The sequence below is a fragment of the Dendrobium catenatum genome, unplaced genomic scaffold, assembly GCF_001605985.2.
Source record: "Dendrobium catenatum unplaced genomic scaffold, ASM160598v2 fragScaff_scaffold_1338, whole genome shotgun sequence".
In the NCBI taxonomy this organism is placed as follows: domain Eukaryota; kingdom Viridiplantae; phylum Streptophyta; class Magnoliopsida; order Asparagales; family Orchidaceae; genus Dendrobium; species Dendrobium catenatum.
This window is the reverse complement of record NW_021319800.1, coordinates 491,778-513,722: the sequence shown is the minus strand read 5'-3', so window position 1 is coordinate 513,722 and position 21,945 is coordinate 491,778. Positions and strand designations below refer to the sequence as shown.

Sequence of the window (21,945 nt, the reverse complement as noted above, 5' to 3'; positions counted from 1 at the left end):
GTAGTTGATTTTAAAAACATTCATGGTGGTAATGAATTTGGAGTGACTAATAAAGATGAAAATATCACATTAAATTTTTCTTTAGCTTATAATTTTGTAATTTCTAATATCTTATTTAAGAAAATAAATGAGCATCTCATCATTTATAAGAATAGATATAATAAAACTCAAATTGATTATTTTCTTATAAGGAAAATAGATCGTTTAAATTACAAAGATTGTAAAGTTATTCCAAGTGAAAGTTTATGTACCCAATATCACTTATTCGTTTTGGACTTTATGATGAAGGGACAGAAACTAAAAAATAAAATAAAATATTATTTTAGGATTAGATGTCACGACCCGACCCGATCCGGGACGGATCCCGCTCGCACCGGGCCGCGACAAAACCTTTTATCCAGGTTCTGGCTTTGGAGTTTGGTTCTGAACTGAATCTTCCAAATATTTAACTCAAAACAACACACAAACACAGAACAACAGAGCTACTATAAGTCACCAAATGCAGCGGGACAAAACATCTATATTTTTCTTTTCCTCAAAACAATCATCTACAAATACAGTACATGGCTTTTGAACAGAAAGAAAGACAGAACAGAAAAGCCATGACTGTACAAAATATAGTAAAACTCAAATTGATTATTTTCTTATAAGAAAAATAGATCGTTTAAATTACAAAGATTATAAAGTTATTCCAAGTGAAAGTCTATTTACCTAATATCACTTATTAGTTTTGGACTTTATGATAAAGGGACAGAAAATAAAAAATAAAGTAAAATATTATTTTAGGATTAGATGGGGGCATTTAAAAAAGATTAACAAAAATATTTTTGAGAGTAACATACTAAATCTTAAGATTTTATTTGTGAACATGTAAATTAATGTTATATGGAAAAAAATAACTAGTGATATTAAAAATATTACAAAAGATCTTTTTGGAGTATTAAAGAGAAAAACTCCTAATAGTAAAAATAGTTGGTGGTGGAATCAAAATGTGAAAGAAAAAATAAAAATAAGAAGATTTATTATAAAACAATATTAAGATGTAAATTTCTGATAATTCAGAAATGTATAAAAAGGCCTATAAGAAGTATAAGAAAGTAATATGCGATACAAAGATTTTAGCTTTTAATGATTTATATAATATATTGGATACTGAGGGATAAATGTGATGCATAAGATCGTGCGAATTATAGAAGAATAAAATTAATGTGACATACTTTAAAACTATGGGAGAGAGTTATGGAATATAGATTGCAGTGTGCTATTAATGTTTCTCAAAATCAATTTGGATTCATGTTGGGTAGGTCTACTATGAAGCTATACATTTATTTAGAGGTTTGATGAAGAAGTATAGAGAGAATAAGGAGGAACTACGTATAATATTTATTGATTTAGAGAAAGCATATGATAAAGTTTCAAGAGAAGTGCTACATAGAGTTCTAGAAAAAAAAGAGATTAATAATGCTTATATTCAAGTCATTCATGATATGTAAGTAGGAGTTGTTACTTATGTTCAGACATCAGGTGGTTTGACCAAGTATTTTCCTATTTCAGTTGGATTACATCAAGGATCAGCCTTAAGCCCATATCTTTCTGTTGAAGTCATGGATGTTCTTACTAGACATTTGCAAGAGGTTGTACCCTATTGTATGCTTTTTGTTGATGATATTCTTCTTGTTGATAAGACTATAAAGGGGGTTGAAGGTAAACTTGGTCAACCTTAGAGTCTAAAAGCTTTCGTTTGAGTAGATCTAAAACTGAATATATATAGTGCAATTTTAGTAATAGTTGTTCTTTTGTGGGAGGATTGTGATTTTGAGTGATCAAGTCGTTAATAAGAGTACACATTTTAGATATCTTAGATCTTTTGAGTGATCAAGTTGTTAATAAGAGTACACATTTTAGATGGTGAAATAGATGTGGATATTATTAATAGAGTTCAAGTTGAATGGTTTAAGTGGAGGAATGCATCGGACGTGTTGTGTGATAACAAAAGTCCCTATCAAACTTAAGGGAAAATTCTGTAAGATAGTGATTCGACCTACAAAGCTTTATGGTGCTTAACCATGAAAAGAGAAGCATAATTTTAAGTTGAGTATTGAAGATGTAAAAATTCTGATAATTGAGAAATGTATAAAAAGGCATGTAAGGAGTCTAAGATAGTAATATGCTATACAAAGATTTTAGCTTTCAATGATTTATATTATATATTAGATAATAAGGAGGATGAAACATATATATATATATATATGATAGAGGTGTGAAATGCTTAGGAGATGAAGGAATTTATTGGCTTACTAAAATTTTTAATATTATTTTGAATACTAAAAAGATGTCAGATGAATGAAGAATGAGTGCGTTGATTCCTATTTTTAAGAATAAATGTGATGCATAAGATTGAATTATAGAAGAATTAAGTTAAAGTGACATACTTTAAAATTATTGGAGAGAGATATGGATCATAGATTGCGGCGTGATACTAATGTTTCTCAAAATCAATTTGGAATCATGTTGGGTAGGTCTACTATGAAGCTATAGAATTATTGAGAGATTTGATGAATAAGTATAGAGAGAATAAAGAGTATGTATATATGATATTTATTGATTTAGAGAAAGCATATGATAAAGTTCCAAGAGAAGTGCTACGGAGAGTTCTAGAAAAGAAAGGGGTTAAAAATGCTTATATTCAAGTCATTCAGGATATGTAAGCATGAGTTGTTACTTGTGTTCAAACACAAGGCGGTTTGACCAAGTATTTTCCTATTTCAGTTGAATTACATCAAAGATCAGCCTTAAGCCCATATCTTTTTGCTTAATTCATGGATGTTCATACTAGACATTTGCAAGAGGTTGTACCCTGGTGTATGATTTTTTTCTTATGATATTCTTCTTGTTGATAAGACTAGAAAGGGAGTTGAAGGTAAACTTGAATTATGGAGGCCAACTTTAGAGTCTAAAAGCTTTCGTTTGAGTAGATCTAAAACTAAATATATAGAGTGCAATTTTAGTAATAATAGTTCTTGTGGGGGTATTATGACTTTGGGTGATCAAGTCATTAATAAGAGTACACATTTTAGATATCTTGATCTATTATTCAGAGTGATGGTGAAATAGATGGGGCTATTATTAGTTGAGTTCAAGTTGAATAGTTGAAGTGGAGGAATGCATCGGGCTTGTTCTGTGATAGAAAAGTCCCCCTCAAATATAAGGGAAAATTCTATAAGATGGTGATTAGACCTACAAAGCTTTATGGTGCAGAATGTTGACCATGAAAAGAGAAGCATAATATTAGGTTAAGTGTTGCAAAGATGAGGATTCTCAGGTGGATGAATGGCTTTACTCTTAAAGAAATGATACAAAATGAGCATATAAGTGAAAAGGTTGGAGTAGCTCTAGTGGAAGATAAGATTAGAGAGAGTCGTCTTAGGTGGTTTGGTCACATAAAACGACAGCCTTCCGATGAACCGGTTAGAAAAATAGATGTATCAGATTTGACTTATGTTAAGAAGATAGAGGTAGACCTAAAAAAATTAGGTTATAAAATATAAGAAATGACATTTCTTTATTAGATTTAAATGATAATTTAACTTTTAACATAGCAAAATGGTGAAAAATGATTCATGTAATCAACCCCACGTATTAAGATAAATGCTTGATGTTATTGTTTTTGTTGTTGTATTGTTTCCCACAAAGATGAACCAATTGCTCTACAAATATATTAATTACAGTCATCAAATTATGATGGAGAATATAAGCATTATTATATATATTTCTTAAATCTAATTAAAAATTATAGTAGATAATTTACCAAGAAATGAAGCACAGGATAATTATCACTAAATTAAGCACAAAGTGCATTTTTTTTCTTTTTCATTATTATTTTTCGTTAAATACGAAAAACTACTTAGTCAATAAATCCTTAGCTTAAATTCTTATTAGCATATATACTGGACAAAAACTCTACTGTGGCCTGTTATTGGTGTATACAACTGTTCATTAAATAGTAGAAGAGAAAATAAAGAGAATGAGTGACCTAGTAGTTATGAGAAGAGTCCCCACATATTTGTAGCCTTGTAATCATAGTTCATAATACTTTTCTGTTGAAATTTAATAACTATTTTTGAAATATAAGTGTTAGATGGACGTAAATTTTACAATTTTGATGCATGATCCTCATATTATTATGAAATTTGATATAACATCGATTTACTTAATAAATGTGTAGGAATTGTGATCTATATTTGATGAATTGACTTCACATTTTGATCCTAAGCTGAAATACTCCCAATCATTCCCATGACAAAGGCTTTGTTTGGGATAGCTTTAGATCATTCTTTTTTCTCTGCTTTCAAGAAATTTTTTAACTAAAAAATAGCTTTATAAAACAATAAGAAAGCTGTCACAAACGAAACCTTATTCTACGAAGGATTTCTCCTTATGCGAATTTCTCTTGAGCATTGAGTGATGAGTTTTTTTAGATTTAACATGGTTGCTAAGGCTGTCATGACTAGTACAAGGTTGAGATCTAATCTTGATATTACGCAACTTTTAAGGATTATAATTTCTCCCCATTTCAAAACATATAAAGTAATATGAAGTGAGATCAAGCAAACTTCTTCATAGTCTCTAGAATCATTTGAAGGAGCTTTCAGAATTCCTATAGATCATATTGTGGACGAGAAGGTTGAGATTCTAATCGTTGATGACTTTCTTTCAAAGGAAAGATGAAATGGTTGTTTCTAGCAAAGATGTTGTAATGGAAGATGATTTGGATAAAATATGATGATCTTTGCTTTCATGGATGATCTTCTTCCCCTGGCCTCTCAGGTTAAGGATATATTGTTGTAACAACTCAAAAGAAATTATGCAGAGATAAGCTCAAGAGATTTTTTACCAGAAAACTTCCAAGCAATTTTTGAGAACTACTGTTGATCCCTCCCATATAACAACTAGCTTTGAGAAGGAAATGATGCTATTCTTCAGAAAGCTGATGTCAATACAAGAGGAAATGATATTAAGAAAAAGTAGAAAAGATGGTAATAGATATTTCTAGATTGAATGAAAGAGTAGGGGATGCTTGGAGCTGCATGATGGTAGAGGAGGTGGGAGAACCTGATAGAAAACACGTACCCAAAAGCAAAAAAATGCTGTTTTCAGAAGAAAACAGCAACCGGATAGCAGCAACGTTGAGAAAACTGTGAAAATCTGAGAAAACAATGAAGGATTCCACTAATAAATGCAGAAAAATATCAAAAGATACATGTCTCTTCAATTCGAGAGGAAGAAACGACTCTCCAAATCTCTAGCCAAGAGACAAGAGCCCAAGCACACGAGATCTCAAATTTCTAATTCAAATTCAAGATGAAATCCTAAACCTCCCAAACTAACTAATTAAAGACAAAGGAAAATTACAAATTCCCTAAATAGTCCCTTAATTCAAAATTTTCCCTCCAAAGCAAGTTTAATTAGCATGTGGGCCCCATAGTAGCAGCCGGCCCCCTCTCTCTCCGTTTCCTGATTCCGCCCAGCACCTTGGGTCGCCGGCTGTTGGTGTAAACCGGTCCACTAGGGACCGGTTCAACCGGCCCAAGAGGGGCTGGCCTAACAGAACCTCAGCCTGACAATGAGTGTCATAACTCTCAGTGCATACCAAATTATGTCATTTAGTTCATCATATCTACATCAATGTTCTTAAGATCAGTGTTATAGATGATCTGAAATGGACATATTTCATCAAGCATGATCAAAAGACTGATACAAATCTTGATGCAATTCGACACTGTATGAGCTAAGAAGACAATTTTCTATTCAGCTATTGTTGTGTAGGGATCTATGACGCATGCATCGTGACACCTCAACTCCAACGATCAGAAATAATCTAGAGCAAATATTTTTCCAAGTACCTAGCAAAGACGTCCTGTTAAACTAAATTGTTGTTTATTACCACTTGATTATAAAGTCATCCCAACTCTTATCAAATATAAATAGCAAACGATGCATATTTTAGCTACGCCCTCTCATATTTTGACTTCTATGATGGATTTCCTATTCAAACATGACAAAATTTCCATGATTCAAATGCAAAATTTAGCAAATTTAAACTATAGACTTATAATGGCAGTAATGAAGCTCATAAACGTTAATAAAATACTTAAAAATCTAAATTAATGATAAATTGATCGCTAATACTCATTCTTCTGAAGAAAGAAAACAAAGTTGTACCATAAAATACAATGGATGTTGCTCTACAGAACCTTGGAGAAATCATTTCACCTAACTCCTATTGGCTAATGTTGCTTTCATCTTCAGAGTAAACTATACATTGAAGAACATATGGAAGATGAATTCAATGCCACCAAACTTTTATATGTTGATGGCAAGAAAATACCTGTTTGTATTCGAAGACGCATGGCATACCATTCCAGAGTATCAGTATTCTTCATGGAGAGTTGAGAGAAGCTATTAGCAGAACAGAACCTCCTGCAATTAGAAAACAAATAACTTATTAAGCTACCAAATCTTATTTACAGCATGATCGCCATCTTCCAAGGCCAAAATCTCTATTCAATTTCCACCATTATCTGTTCATAGTGATGCAGGTTTTCAATTAATGAATTCTTTCAACAAAACCGAACTTCAGCTGACTCCAGGCTGAGCCAGAGTGAAGAATACCCAGTTCTTTATCGTCACCATTCTCTGTCTCAATGTTAAACTTGAACTCCTTAGATGCTTCAAGCTCAGATGAATGTTCTATTTTCTCAATAAACTTCTGGTTGGTTCCATTTAGTGAAAGTTGGTCTCTTTCAGCTATTGTCTCCTCTAAATCCGTGGGAAACACTGAGGTTACATCCAAAGAGGTTTCTGGTTGATTTTTCATCCGCTGTGCAAATTCTTGTGCTGTAAATTCAAAAGCAATGTCCTCATTTTCGGCAGAGTTATCGAATATAGATTTACTGTCATCTGCAGAATGCTCGAGTGCTGTGATCCGACCATCAAGAATCGAACTATTATCTCGAGCAACCCGGCCGTTGAGACGCTTGTGCTTGGTAAAGTCTTGAGCAGTCAAAAACTTGGGTGGTTGAGCTATTGGAGAGGGGAGAAATGAAGCATCAGCTGAAGGATGCAATTCCATATCAGGGAATGGAGAGGATGTGCCAGAACAAACAGAGCCTGGCGAAATTAGGTGACCTATAGGGCTCCCCGGGTGGAGCTGGTATGGATGGAAGTCATAAGGCTCACTTAATCTGCCTTTGGAGTCAAAGGGTGGTGACAAGAGCTGAGCAAATGGAACCTCAGGTGAAGAAGGAGTTGTTTGTTGCAAGGGTTCTGGAGGTGTGACGGGGGCAGTAGATGGTTCAGTGGTGAATGTGGAGAAAACAGGTGGAGAGACTAATTTTGTGTCATTTGCATAGGGCCCAATGGCAAAGATGGAGGATCCCGTAGGCGAATAGGAATTTGAAGCGAGAGAAGAGAGGGAGAAAAATTTTGCAGGTGACTGGATGGTGGATGGAGGCTCTGATTGGAGGAAGGAAGAAGGTGAGGAAGGAGGAGCAACTACTAGTCCTGATGATTGGTTTGAGTTCGCAAATGTTGGTGATATAGGACCTTCTGTTGGCTCAGGAACAAGAACTGATTGACTGACACGACTTGGTTGTCCGTGAGATCCAAAGCACCAGTACATCTCAAACCAAGCCTTCCATCTTCTCCTCTGTGACAAATAAAAAAAAAGTATTATTGAATAAACTATAATTTCTTGTATCTGGAAATAGGCATAGATTGAGAGATGTTAAACTCAAGAAAAAATAATCTATGCAAGCTAATTTTCAGTGAGGACACACCCAGAACCTATTGTATTGCAAGACATTTCTTTCTATTGTTGAAGAAAAACAAGTAAGATATTGTATCAATCAAGATAATTAGATTTTACAAAATAGAGGCTTCACTTGCAATCCAATATGTTAGAATGTGTCATCACAGAAAATTAGCTTAAGATATACTATGTCAATTCTTCTTCCCAGTTAAGCACCCATAATGGTAGCCATTTGCCAAATTAGGCATCACTTAAACATATCTTTTTAAAACTTGCATAAAGTTAATGGTTCAGATCCTGGATTATGCTGTTATTAAGAGCAGAGGCTGGTTTAACAGACAATAAAGCATACTCCTGATCAAACAACAATAAGCAATTCTAGATTCTAGAATACAAATCTTTTTTTCACTAATAAATTATAGATGGAGTTGCGAACTGATATCATAGACACAAGTTGTATCAGCAGAGCCCATAAACTTCAGCATTTTAGCAAACTCGATTTTTTTTTTTATGTTTTCTCATAAATACTTGTCTTTTAACTGGATCCTTAAATGATCCAAGGTTTTGATGGAGAATAAATTCAATAGGTTAATGAGTAACAATTTTTATTAATACTTTGAGAAACCAAGTAGCTCTAACTAAAGCACTCAGAGCCATGATTCTTAGGGAGAAGGTTATAAGTTCCAGTCTGGCCCGTGGCCTTGTTTTAACTAAATATTCAGAAGCTCTTTATGTTGAATTAGATCCGTAATTAACTTTGTAACATCTTTATTGTAGTTCGCTTCATATCTACTTATCTACTCTACTTTGAATTCATAAAATAATTAGGAAAAATTACTATCCTTCTAAAAAATAAATTAATATTTTGGCAAAGGCAGAAATTAAAATAAGAAGTAAAGTTAACACGACATATTTTTTAAGAGAAAAATGATCAAAATGGTATCTCAACTCTTTGTGAGGGACCAAAATGATTCCTAATTCTTTTGAGGGAGCAATTTGGTCCCTCAACTCTTTAAAATGAAACTTTTTTATCCTAACATTCAATATTATAGTTAATGGTATTAAATATAAGGGTGTTTTAGTCACTTTTAATTAAACTATTTATAAAATATACTTTTTAAGTAATTGTAATTAGATTGTTTTTGGTTAAAGTAAAAAGATATTGTATTAAATGTAAGGATAACATTTTCAATTTTCTTTCTTTTGCATTATGCATATATGATGATATGGTTGTTATTTTTGCCTTTGATTGTTTATTGTTGCTTTATTTTCTGTTTTGAGGATTGATGAGTGTGCACTTGCCCTTAAGTGGTTAGATTTTTATAAATATATCTTATGCAGGTAGCCACATTCCCGAAAGGCAAATAAAAATGCGCAAATAATTATTATAAATATGCTTGCTAACAGTTACTGTGAGGAATGCTAACCCCATGAGAATGTGGTCCTAAGAACTATATTATGAATGTTTGATGTGTGTAATTTTTATTTTAATTGTGCTAACATATTTTTATAAGAGATTTATGTTATTTTCATTTTTCAAATATAATTTTAGTTAGGAAAGCATTGTAGGTGTCAGGATACTTTAGAAGGCATGAGCCAAATGTGTGAATAGCGATCAAGACCCCACACACCATTCAGTAATGTATAGATCTCGGCTTAGTTGTATGTATGGTAAAGCTCAACTACCTTTTTTCTTATTTTCCTGGATGTATTGCATAACCCAATTGCATTCATGGTCATTAATTATTATTTGTTGTGTGAAGATTGGTGTGTTTACTTTGATTGTGCATTATAACTGCATGTTTTTCATAGGTTTTTTACTTTGATTTGCTTGGGGGTGGCTCGAACGGAGTCAACGTATGTTCTTTAGGATATTAAATTTACTATAAAATAAAAATCTGTCAAAACAAGATAAAAAAAGAAACTGGGATTTAAAATCAACTAAATTTTCAAGAACTCATGCATGATCCCTTGTGGGTCACTTTTTAAAACTCACTTGTTATTTCAAGCCTTATTCACTTCACAGTAACTATCAATAAATTATGATTGGCCCTACCCATGCATGCATAGTCATAAGTCAAAGCATGTACTGTAGATTTTCTTTTATAACATAGATGGATAGTTCACTTTGCATAGCATAGTGTCATTCATGGTCGGGCTTAATGCTCATTTCCCTTTATGCGCCTCCCAGCACTCTTGCATTTGCATATGACCGGACTTCATACATTTGAGATGCTAGATGGAGTTTAGCTGGTACCCCTTTCCGAGCAGGATGATAAATTTAGGTTGCGGCTGCTTAAATCCCTAGTGGGGCTTAAGTTATAACTCCAATCGCGGTGTTTTGCATTATTTAGGTTGTGGGAGTTAATATCGAATGTACATTATGTCTTTTGTAGATTTATGGTCAAAGGCTAGTGATATAGGTATATCATTGCATGTCTTCTCGTTAGATAGGTTCTCCGCTCTTTAAAGGCTGTAAATCCCACAAATCTGTGTCACACCAATGGCATCACAGCCATCTTTCTCTCACGCATGCTTGGTATGAGATGACTCTTCTTCTGATTTCTCCTCTTTGGTCCAGCCGAGTGCTTGTGTGATTTGTGCAGGTTGAATAGCCTGATTGAGCTTATCTTCCTTTGGATTATGAGAGTATAAATATCCCCTTATGCATCAAATCCTAAAGAGAATAATATAGTGTTCTTAATCAAGAGTATTCTTAGGTCAAGGCTTAAGATATAATTAACTATGGGGGCTTACCCTAATGGGAAACTAACACCCACATCAAATAAAACTCATTCAAGCTAATATGTCGAACGGAGAAAATCTCATAATTATTGGATCATATATATTGTTACACATTGAGGTGTGTAGGTGAAAGTCACTATTCTCCATGGTTAATCATATATATGATCTCATCTGCTCTCATATTGGCCTGCTTGCATAGAGTGTAAAGGCCTACGACCATTTTGTCCTACGGGATAATACGATCGTACCGTTTGCATTTTGATCCCCACATGCAGCATCCTTTCGGAGGCCCACAAAATGGCTAGGGTTTCTAATACAACTAAAATGATATAAAGAATTTTAAACACAAAAAATAAAATAAGGATTCATAACAAAAAACATAACATACAAAAAACTAAATTTCTTTTGATGTAAACTAGAAAATTCATGAAGTTGAACCAAAATGATAATGCAAAAATTGATTAAATACGAAGAAACAACAAGAAATTAGAACAACAAAAAATCAATGAGCAATCAAAAGTTTACACTGCAAATGAAATCTCAATTGTTGTCAATTTGACCGTATCAATGCTCTTACATCACCAATAACAAAATAATAAAGATAAAAAAAATAAATAAATGATATAACTCAAGTATAGAAAATCAATGCCTCTAACAAATACGGAGATAACGTACCCCAAAAATTAAATAACCATTATTATATCACGCACAAAAGAATAAAACATCTAGCATGCACCCACAAAATTTAAAACTAGAATATAAGATATTTTATTAAATAAAAGATACTTCCTTTACTAACATCGACTCATTTATTTATAAAATTTACAACTCTATATTACTACACAAGATTGACATAAATCAATTCCTAATTAATTTAGCAAACTAAAATTCAATTTTTAATTGTCTAGGGAAGTGCCATAAAACATGTCTTTAGCGTGTTATGAAGAATATTGCCAGAAAGTTGCGTATAAAAGAGAAAAATGTTAAATAGGTCACGCTACATAAATACTCTATAGTTACTGTTTGTAGAACATAACATCGACACAAGAAAAAAAAAACAACATGACATAGATACAAAGACACAACATAACTATAAAAATAGGACACAACTCGCCATTGACATATTTACTTTTATACATTATTGATATAAAATATGAAATAAAAACATATTATTCCAATTTTTTTATTAAAAAGCATCACATAATGAAGTATGATATATATATATATATATATAACATAAGAGATTAAGAATATTAAAAAAAAACTAGAATTGATTTAATTACAATTATATTTTAATATTTCATAAAATGTGAATAATGATAATGATATACATCAAAATGTAGTTGTAATTAAATCAATTTCTCCTAGCATCGAAAGTTAATTACAAAAATGGTTTAACACTTATCCAATACAACATGGAAAGCTTTTGAAATTTTTATTCTTCATAGGTAGTTAGATATCACATCCAGCAAATCCAATGATAGTCCCCAGTAACATATCCCATATGCAAAGTGGCAGATCCAAATCAAAACTTTAAACAAGAAAGCTGATATATAGCAAAATCTGTAAATAGACTATCATAATATTATAAAATGGATGCTTGCAAACCATGATTTTAAATCTGTGAGTACTTACTACTTATGTTCTATGCAAGGTTCAGACTAGTTTGCATCCCGCATGTGCAAACTGCCATGGTTTTATGTTTATACCAAATTTAAGAACACATAGTAATTACTATACATTAACAAACATAGCATGCCTTCTAAATAAAAGTATTCTCACTCAATTCCATTGACATATAAGAAACCCAACCTGATCCATGACTAACAAATCCAAAAGAAAATTATAAATATGATAGTCTGCATGGGATACCATTTCCCGTTCACATTAGAATTCTAATTCTAAATTTTTTATCTTTGACATCATCTGCTACTGGAGATTTTATGTATTATACAAAAAAATTTACAAAAGATAAAAAAACTTGCATAACACGTAAATATAGCAAGATGCACCTAGACTAAAAACAACACTCTCAATACATTTTGTCCCTTTCTGAATCTCTATCAAAGAGACTTTGTATGTAGCACGCAAAAGTTCAGAGATAATACAAAGACAAATGTCAAGCCAAAGACAAAAACAAAAGAACGTTAGGCTTGAGCCAAACACTTTAGTTAATTGTTTCAGACTAAATCCCCTACAAACATGGGAGTGATTGCAGTATTAATTAGAAAGAATCAACAAAAGCAGTCATTTGAATCGTTCGCTGATCAAGAAAAAAAGCATAAGACTGCAAACCCATACTCCGCACTGTATTTAACTAAAGTTCTAAAAGATTTCTAAAGCTAAAAACTGGAAAAACTTTGCAGTATGATGTACAACCTACCATCTACCTTCTGATTCTAAATTAACAAATGATTGCAAAAAACCAAACTAGATTACTTAAATTATTAAAAAAATAGACAATTTTAGCGGGCGCAATTACAAATTCAATTATTCAAACATTTGCACCCAAAAGAGAACCCACTAATAAAATTGGAAACACGCAGAAAAGGAAAATCATCAATTCCTTCAACAGAACCAACACATACAAGCAAATTCTCAATTATTCTAAATAAATAAAATGATGAACTGCTGAAACTATGAGTTACATAAACAAAGAAAATAAACCTACCCGAATTGAGCCCGGCTGAACTCGACTCCCAGCGGAAGCGATGGCGTTCGCAGCTGCAACCACCGTTTCCACGCTATCATTCCCGTTCACTCCCCTCATCACTAATCCCTTCAACAAAGAACATGAAATAGAAACCCTAACCCTCTAGCTCCACCTATCTTCAAACTCGAAAGACCAATCCCATGCACCACAGAACAATTCCCACTTTCCAGGAAATCAAACAAAATCACTGCTTCCGAACACGAATTTCTTCCAAAAGCAAAACAGAATTAATAATCCTCACCGGAAACCTACACTTCCAGACGCCGGAAGCGCGTTCGAAGAGACGGACTTCGAAGATCTGAGAATTGAAGCAGCGGTGAACTTCGAAGAAGAATCTCAGAGAGTTATGTTGTTCCCCTTAAGACTAATGAGCGTCAAGCACGGCAGTGACGAAGTTACAAATGCCCACACCTTAATCAATAAAATTACAGAAATACCGCTTTAACTGATCGATTGTCCAAATATCAAATCAACGGGGAAGAATATAGTAGGAAAAAGCCACGCACGCGTGCGCACACGTGCGGAATGGCTGTTGCTATCTTACACGGCTCTTTCTTCCACATACACGTGGACACACATCATGCAATATGAATGTACGTTGAAATTATGCGAGATGATCAAAACCACAAAATCCTTATTTCTGCTTCCAGATTGTCTTATTGATATAATACACGATTATTAAAGAGATCCAACGGACATCAGAGGAAATTTTATTTTTTAATAAACGAGACGTGCATAAATATTTTGCTATTCTGGTGGCAGGACTGGATGGTTCACCGAATCACCGGCAAAATCAAAAGTTCCGAAGCTTCACCTAATCTAAAGGAATCATTTTGAGCTGATTTGGTCTATACTTATCGAAATTATATTTTTATTTAATTAAATATGTTGATGTAAATATTATATTGTCTATTTTCTTAAAATATTTATTTTGATTTTTGTTTTATTTTTTAAAAGACATATATATCATCATCATCATCATCATCATCAAAAGGATTGGATGAGAAAATTTAAAAAAAAAAATGCTAATTTAAATTTAATTTGGAAGAATTCAAAATTATTAAATTATTTTGAAATAATATAACATAAAATTTGATTGATAATTTATTAATTAAATTCATTTCAAAATATATTTAATTTGCGAATGTATTTTGCATCAGAGTATTCTTCAAATTTTATCTTGTCTTATAAAAAATAAATATTTTTCTATTTAAACCCTTAACATTAGCGAGCAAAATAATAATAATTACCTGGCTAGTGGCTATTTAATGCATTGTCTAGAATTTAAATAATGCACAAGCCATTTTTACAATTTAAAATATAATAAATAATAACGTCTTTAGTTTGAAAATTATGTGAAATAACAACTATAAAGTTAAATTAGAAAAAGAAAGCTCCCATATTCTTCTAATTATCCAAAACAAATAAAATGCTTTGCTTTTAAAGATGAACAAAATTCAACATAAAAGTTAAAACTAAGCACAATCAAAATCTAATTAAAATTGGTCCATAGAAGAACTCAAGAACCCCAAATGCATGCATGTCATATTCATTGAGTTCCCTATAATCTCAATAAGATAGTTGTTGCGGGCTAGAATATAAGCGGCGGTAGAGTTTACAAATTTACGTCTGAGCGTTGTACGAATATTCAGCTCACAAACAGAAAAGAAAGTGAACACCATGATTTTTACGTGGAAAACCCTGAAAAAGGGAAAAACCACGGGGCCACGCCCGGTTGAAAAGTTCCACTAGTGTTGCATCAATTACGAGAAGCTGATTCGTCCCACAAGTTAGGACAATCATATTATACTAAGTTTCTCCTGAATTAAAACAAAGTTGTGCAAAATCCCGGTGTTTCCCGAATATCCGGTAGAATTCTGACGTATTCGGGCGGTGGGAAGAACTCCGACGGTGGTCGAGGATGAGATGATTCTCCTTTCCCCTTTCTATTCCTCTTCCCACTTCTTCTCCCTCCTTCCTCTCCCTTCTTGTGAAGAATGAGGGCTCTATTTATAATTTTTCTGGAGTGGCATGACTTGTAAATAGGTGTGAGATCAGGGGCGAATATGGAGTGGTCGAATGGACGGTTGATGTTGAATCCTTCGATCGTGCACCGTTCGTTGGACATTTGAAGGCCTTAGTGATGTCGGAATTCTTTGATCTTGGATTCGTTGGATTCTTCTCATCAAGCCGCTCAATTCGAGTATAAACTCATTAAAATCGGAGACCGTTTGATAACTCAAATTGTGGTACGAGCTTTCCAACAGCGCTTCGGGCCTTGATTTGGGCACATTTTTGGACTCTGATTGAGTTGAATTGTTGGGTTCGTATTTCCAAGACACTCAGTTTGACTGTAAGCTTGTTGAAATCGGAGTTCGAGTGCTCTCGGATTTAATTTTTGAATTTTCCGGGTTGGGTTTTGCCTCGAGATTCGTGCCCGATCAAGATAATTTCATGATAACTTATCAATAGTGATTAAGGCTTCATTTGATATTGCTTTCTTACTGTTTCTTAAAACAATTTTTTAATATAAAAATATTTTTTAACTAAAAATTACTTTAAAAAGCAGTAAGAAAGTCATCACAAATGAAGCCACATAAGAGCATCAATCAAATACATTAAAAATTTTATGATGGTAGGGTCAAACTACACCAAAATATAACTGTAATTTTAAGGGTCTGTTGGGATGGCTGTAGATTTTTATAAAAATAATTTTTAGAAAATTACCATAAAAAAATAGTTTTTAGGACAAACATTTATTTTAAAATAACACAAAATATCGATCAAATAAAAACCGTGATTGCAATCTGTAAAAAATAATGTATTAAAAAAACTGTCCTAAATGAACCTTACAATATAGTTACTTTCAAATGGGTTGACATAAAATGCATAGGTTGTTAATCATATCTTGGCATATATTGAACGATTTTGATTAGCAAAATAAACTGATAAAAATAAGCTTTAAAACTAATTTTGTATGTCGTTCAATCATCTTTATACTTTGTATGTGCTTAATCAAAAATTAAAAAAATCATAAACATTAGTGAAACTCAATCCACATATTATTTTTTTAATCTTTGGATTACAATGAATAATGTGATATTATATCATATGATATATTAAAAATATATATTCTATATTCTTCTCTAAATTAGATTTTGTAACTATGACATTTAAAATATAAGATCAAAATTATTCATTCTTATAAATATTAATTGCATGCATTAAATTTTTCTCAAATAATCATTTCCTCTACTTGGAATGATAATTTCTATTTGAAAGTGTAATAATTTTTAGATAATTTATAATTAAATACATTAGTTGTTGATTATAATTTTAATAGATAAACATTTTTTGGCTAACATTAGAAATTTAAGAGTGCTTCATCATCATCCATATCTTATCAACGTACCAAATGATATAATTAATAGAATATAATTTAGAAGTGATATAACATCAAAAAGTTCAATCATGATCAAACACGAATCTTGAGACAAAATAAAGTTAAAAATTTTCAAAATTAAATATGGGATCATCCAAACTCTGATTTCAATAAATTTATAGTAGAACTAAACGGCTTGAAAAGACAAATTTAATGACACCAAATCTAACCCAATCTGAGCCCAAATAAGTCCAAATCGTAGACTCAAAGCATCTTTGGAAGGTTCAAGCCATAAATTGGATGACCAAACGGTTTCCAAATGTGACATGCTTATAATTAGGGGCGTCAATATTTGACAAGACACAAAAACCCGACTCAAATCCGACCCGAAAATTTTGGGTTTGACCAAACCGACCGAATTTTCAAAACGGGTCAGGTTCGGGTTCCAAAAATCGATCAGTTTGAAAAACGGGTCGGGTTCGGGTTGTTATAGATACAAGATAATGAAGAAAAGGAAAGTGAATTATCGCTCATCATGTATATCAATTTAATACATATATATACTAAAAGAAAGGAAAGTGAATTAACACTCATCATGAATATCAATTTAATACATAGACTGAAAGAAAGGAAAGTAAATTAACACTCATCATGAATGCCAATTTAATACATAGGCTCAAAGAAATGAATGTGAATTAATATCCATAATGAATGTCAATTTAATACATAGGCTAAATGAAACAAAAAATAAGGAAATAATTAATTTATTGAATTTGTCAAATACACTACAAAAAATCACTCATTATTGGCGAAATTTTTTAGGGATTTCTAATGGTCACCTTTTCGTGGTTTTTCGACGGAATACAATGAGACAGCTTTTCCGGCGAATTTTCCGACCTCAATAAATTTGCTGGTATTTTTTGGTGGATTTTAAATAATTTCTAAAAAAATAATATATTCATAATTTAATTAATCAATAATTTTATAGTTTATTTTAATTAATTATTAATTTAATAAAGTATTTTAATTAATTGTTAATTTAATAACTTATTTAATTAATTTTTAAGTTTAATATTTTATTTTGGTTGGATGAGTTTTCTGCGGTGATAGAAGAAATTGTAATTAACTTATTTAATCTATCGGTAATGGACGATTTTCTTATAGTAATAGAAGAAATAGTAGAGGCCACATCATTTAATCTACTTTTGATGTAAGATAGCTTGGAAGTTTAGTTGAGTAGATCTGCACAGGCCTCATGTGATGGTTGTGGATATAAAATATTTTATATAAGATAAAATTAATGATTTTAAAATTCAATATGAAGTGCTTTTAATCATAATATTTTGATAAAACTTTTTCAAAATACTTTTAGTGTTAGAGAAAATCACACATGCATATTATGGTGTGTTGGAACATTCACGGAAGTAAAGAAATAGAGAGTTTAACATCTTAACATCATAAAAATAAGAAGGGGCTGCAAGAATTATAATGGGTGCTAGACTTATTATGTGAAAAAACATAGAAAAGGTAAAAACCATGAGGCATGGCCTAGTCAAAATTATTTCATTGGTATTGATATTTGATTACAATTGAAGGTATTGATACAAAATAAATTACACATTAGCTTGTTGAAGTTAGAAGAGCTTTCATCTATTAGATTGATGCATGTCGTTAATACCAATATTTATGAAATCTATTTATGTCAACATCAATATTTATGTTAGTATTAATTCTTGGTTTCTTGTTTCTTCTTCTCGAAGACGAATGATTAAACAAATAACAACTGGTCTCTTGAAGATAGATCTCCTGCTATAATGTTCTTCTAGACTCTATTATGAAATCTATTATGGATAGCTTATGTTTATTATATTGTATCAATATCTTCTCACTAGATAGAGCATCATTTGTAATCGATTGTAATCATGCTTCTTCTTTTTTTGAGTTTTTTTCCAGAAGACACTTTGGTGTCTCTTACAGCTTCTCTTTTAGCATTAAAATTGTCATACATGGATGAATTAACAAACAAACTATATAACTTTTATGGTTAAGTATGAGTGAGAGTCAAAACAACCAAGTGCAAATATTGTAAAATTTTTTTTATTATAGGATCTGAGCTTTTTTCAAGACCATTATCAATAAAATTAATTGACACAGGCCTATGATTTTAACTTCCTTGACCTGTAGCACCATACTCCTGTTTCTATTATTTATTTATTTTTTATATATCTTGTTAATGTGCCTTTAGTTTACATACCTTCAACAGAATTATCATTTCATTTATTATTATTATTGTATTTGATACGTCATCATGAAATTATCTTGATTGGGCACGAATCTTGAGGCAAAATCAGTTCGGAATTTTCAAAAATTAAATTCGAGAGCATATGAACTCCGATTTTAGTGAGCTTATAGTCAAACTGAGCGTCTCGGAAATACGAATCCAACGACACCAAATTCGACCCAATCCGAGCCCAAATGAGTCTGAATCAAGGGCTCAAAGCACTGTTGGAAGGTTCAAACCGCAATTTGAGTTACCAAATGGTCTCCGATTTTGACGAGCTTATACTCGAATCGAGCGGCTCGAAGAGACAAATCCAACGAGCCCAAGATCGCTGAATTCTAACATCATTAAGGCCTTCAAATGTCCAACAAACGGTGCGCGATCGAAGGGTTCAATATCGGCTGTCCATTCAAACCACTCCCTATTCGCCCATGATCTCACACCTATTTATGAGCCATGCCACTCCAAAAAAACTATAAATAGAGCCATCATTCTACACAAAGGGGACTCAAGTGAAGAGAGAGAAGAAGAAGAGAAGAAGAGGAGAAGAAGAGGAGAAAGGGGAAAAGGAGAATCCTCTCCTCCTCGACCACCGCCGGAGTTCGTCCTGCCGCCCGAACACTCCGGGATTCTGCGTGATATTTGGGAGAACGCAGGAATTCTTCCCAACTTCCACGTGATGCTGAAATTCTTCCCAATTTGCAATAAAGTTCCCTCCTGACGCCGAAACTCCGCCCAAGTGAAGCCGGAGTTCTCCTTTGCCACCAACAGACGTCGGACTTCTACCTGATGTCGGACCTTCACTCTTCGCCAAGTTTCTACCCGACGCCGGACTTCTACTAGTTATCGGACTTTGCTGTACGTCTATGCGAAGATGGATTTCTTTCCATTGTTGGACTTCTACCTGACGCTGTCCTTCTGGTCTTCGTCGTCAGACTACAGTCCTTCCGACCTCCATCGCCCGTCGACTACGGTCCTCCTGACTTATGTCGCCCGCCGACTGCAGTCTTTCCGACCTCCGTCGCCCGCCTACTACGGTTCTCCTGACTCACGTCGACCGCCGACTACAGTCTTTCCGACCTCTGTCGCCCGCCGACTACGGTCCTCCTGACTTACGTCGCCTGCCGACTACGATCCTCCCTACCAAAAAAACATGTCAATAGTGATTCTTTATATTCATATCATGTAATGTACTCTATAAAATGTACATCAAGCTAATGCCTTCTCCCAAGGAAGGGCCTCATTTGTAATCGACTGCAATACTAGTGGATTCATTCAAACTGGGCTAGACCCCGTGGTTTTTCCCACTTTTCAGGGGTTTTCCACGTAAAAATCTTGGTGTCTCATAAATGCTAGACCCTCTCTCTTATCTGATTGCGTGCCGGATTTTCGTACAACGCTAAGATGATAAACTTTATATTTATCTACCGCCGCGAATACTCCTGGACGCAACAATTATGATATTATGATGTATTTTGTATTAGAATATTCTTCAAATTTTATCTTGTGTCTTATAAAAAAAATAAATAATTTTTTATTTAAACCCTGATATATTCTCAAAAAATTAGTTTGATCAAGCACGAATCTCGAAGCACATTCGAACCGGAAACTTCAAAAATTAAATCTGGGAGCTCCTGAACTCCGATTTCAACGAGCTTATAGTCAAACTGAGCGTCTCGGAGATACGAACCCAAAGACACCAAATTCAACTCAATCCGAACCCAAATGAGCCAAAATCAAGAATCCGACACTAAATTCACAATTTAAAATATAATAAATAATAACAACTTTAGTTTGAAGATTATGTAAAATAACAACTACAAAGTTAAATTAGAAAAAGAAAGCTCCCATCTTCTTCTAAATATGCAAAACAAACAAAATGCTTTGCTTTTCAAGATGAACAAAATTCAACATAAAAGTTAATACTAAGCATAATCAAAATCTAATTAAAATTGGTCCTTAGAAGAGCCCCAAATGCATGCATGTCATATTCACTGAGTTCCCTATAATCTCAATAAGACATTGATTAAAGTTTCATTTGAGATCGCTTTCTTAATGCTTCTCAAAGCAATTTTTTAATACAAAAATTAATTTTTTTTACTAAAAAGTTGTTTTAAGAAACAGCAAAAAAAGTCATCCCAAACGAAGCCAAGTATGATCATCAATCAAATAAATTAAAAAATTTTATAATTGTAGGGTCAAACTACACCAAAGTATAACTGTAATTTTAAGGATCTATTGAGACAGCTGCATTTTTAATAAAAATAATATTTTGAATGCTGTCATAAAAAATAGCTTTCTAGCACAAAAAAATTATTGAAACTAGCGCAAAATTAGATTCAGAAACTCTGACCTTTAAAATATAAGATCAAAATTATTCATTCTCATAAATATTAATTGCATGCATTAAATTTTTCTCAAATAATCACCTACTCTACTTGGAATGATAATTTCTATTTGAAAGTGTAATAATTTTCAAATAATTTATAATTAAATACATTAGTTGTTGATTATAATTATTTTAATAGATAAACATTTTTTGGCTAACATTAGAAATTTAAGAGTGCTTCATCATCATCCATATCTTATCAACATACCAAATGATATAATTAATAGAATCTAATTTAGAAGTGATATATCATCAAAAGGATCAATCATGACCGGGCACGAATTTTGAGATAAAATAAAATTAGAAATTGCCAAAATAAAATTTAGGATCATCCAAACTCTAATTTCAATAAATTTATAGTAGAACTAAACGGCTCGAAAAGACAAATTTAATGACACCAAATTTGACTCAATCCGAGCCCAAATATGTCCAACTCGTAGACTCGATCAAAACCTCTTTGGAAGGAAATTGGATGAACAAACAGTTTCCAAATATGACATGCTTATAATTGAATCGAGCGAGTTGACCAGACAAATCCAACGAGTCCAAAATGGTTGAATTATGGCATCATTAAGGTACTCAAATATTCGATAAATGATCTATGATCAAAAGAATCGATATCAGT

General features: G+C 32.6%; 1 protein-coding gene across 3 annotated transcripts; it reads right to left on the bottom strand.

Annotated features, from left to right (window-relative positions):
* Positions 1–4,450: 4,450 nt before the first annotated feature.
* Positions 4,451–13,671, bottom strand: LOC110097673 (cell wall protein RBR3). 3 transcript variants are annotated; one of them, XR_003702417.1, is made up of 4 exons: positions 13,227–13,671; positions 6,389–7,708; positions 5,131–5,677; positions 4,451–4,987 (listed from the first exon to the last, which is right to left on the bottom strand). XR_003702417.1 is itself a non-coding variant. In XM_020824182.2 (2 exons), the coding sequence occupies exons 1-2, from the start codon at positions 13,323–13,325 to the stop codon at positions 6,608–6,610; spliced, it is 1,200 nt and encodes a 399-aa protein (XP_020679841.1). In that variant the 5' UTR covers positions 13,326–13,671; the 3' UTR covers positions 6,149–6,607. The 3 variants fall into 3 exon arrangements, 1 of the variants encoding a protein (XP_020679841.1); XR_003702416.1 differs by lacking the exons at positions 4,451–4,987; positions 5,131–5,677 and adding an exon at positions 6,149–6,315; XM_020824182.2 differs by lacking the exons at positions 4,451–4,987; positions 5,131–5,677 and having other exon boundaries at positions 6,149–7,708.
* Positions 13,672–21,945: the final 8,274 nt, after the last annotated feature.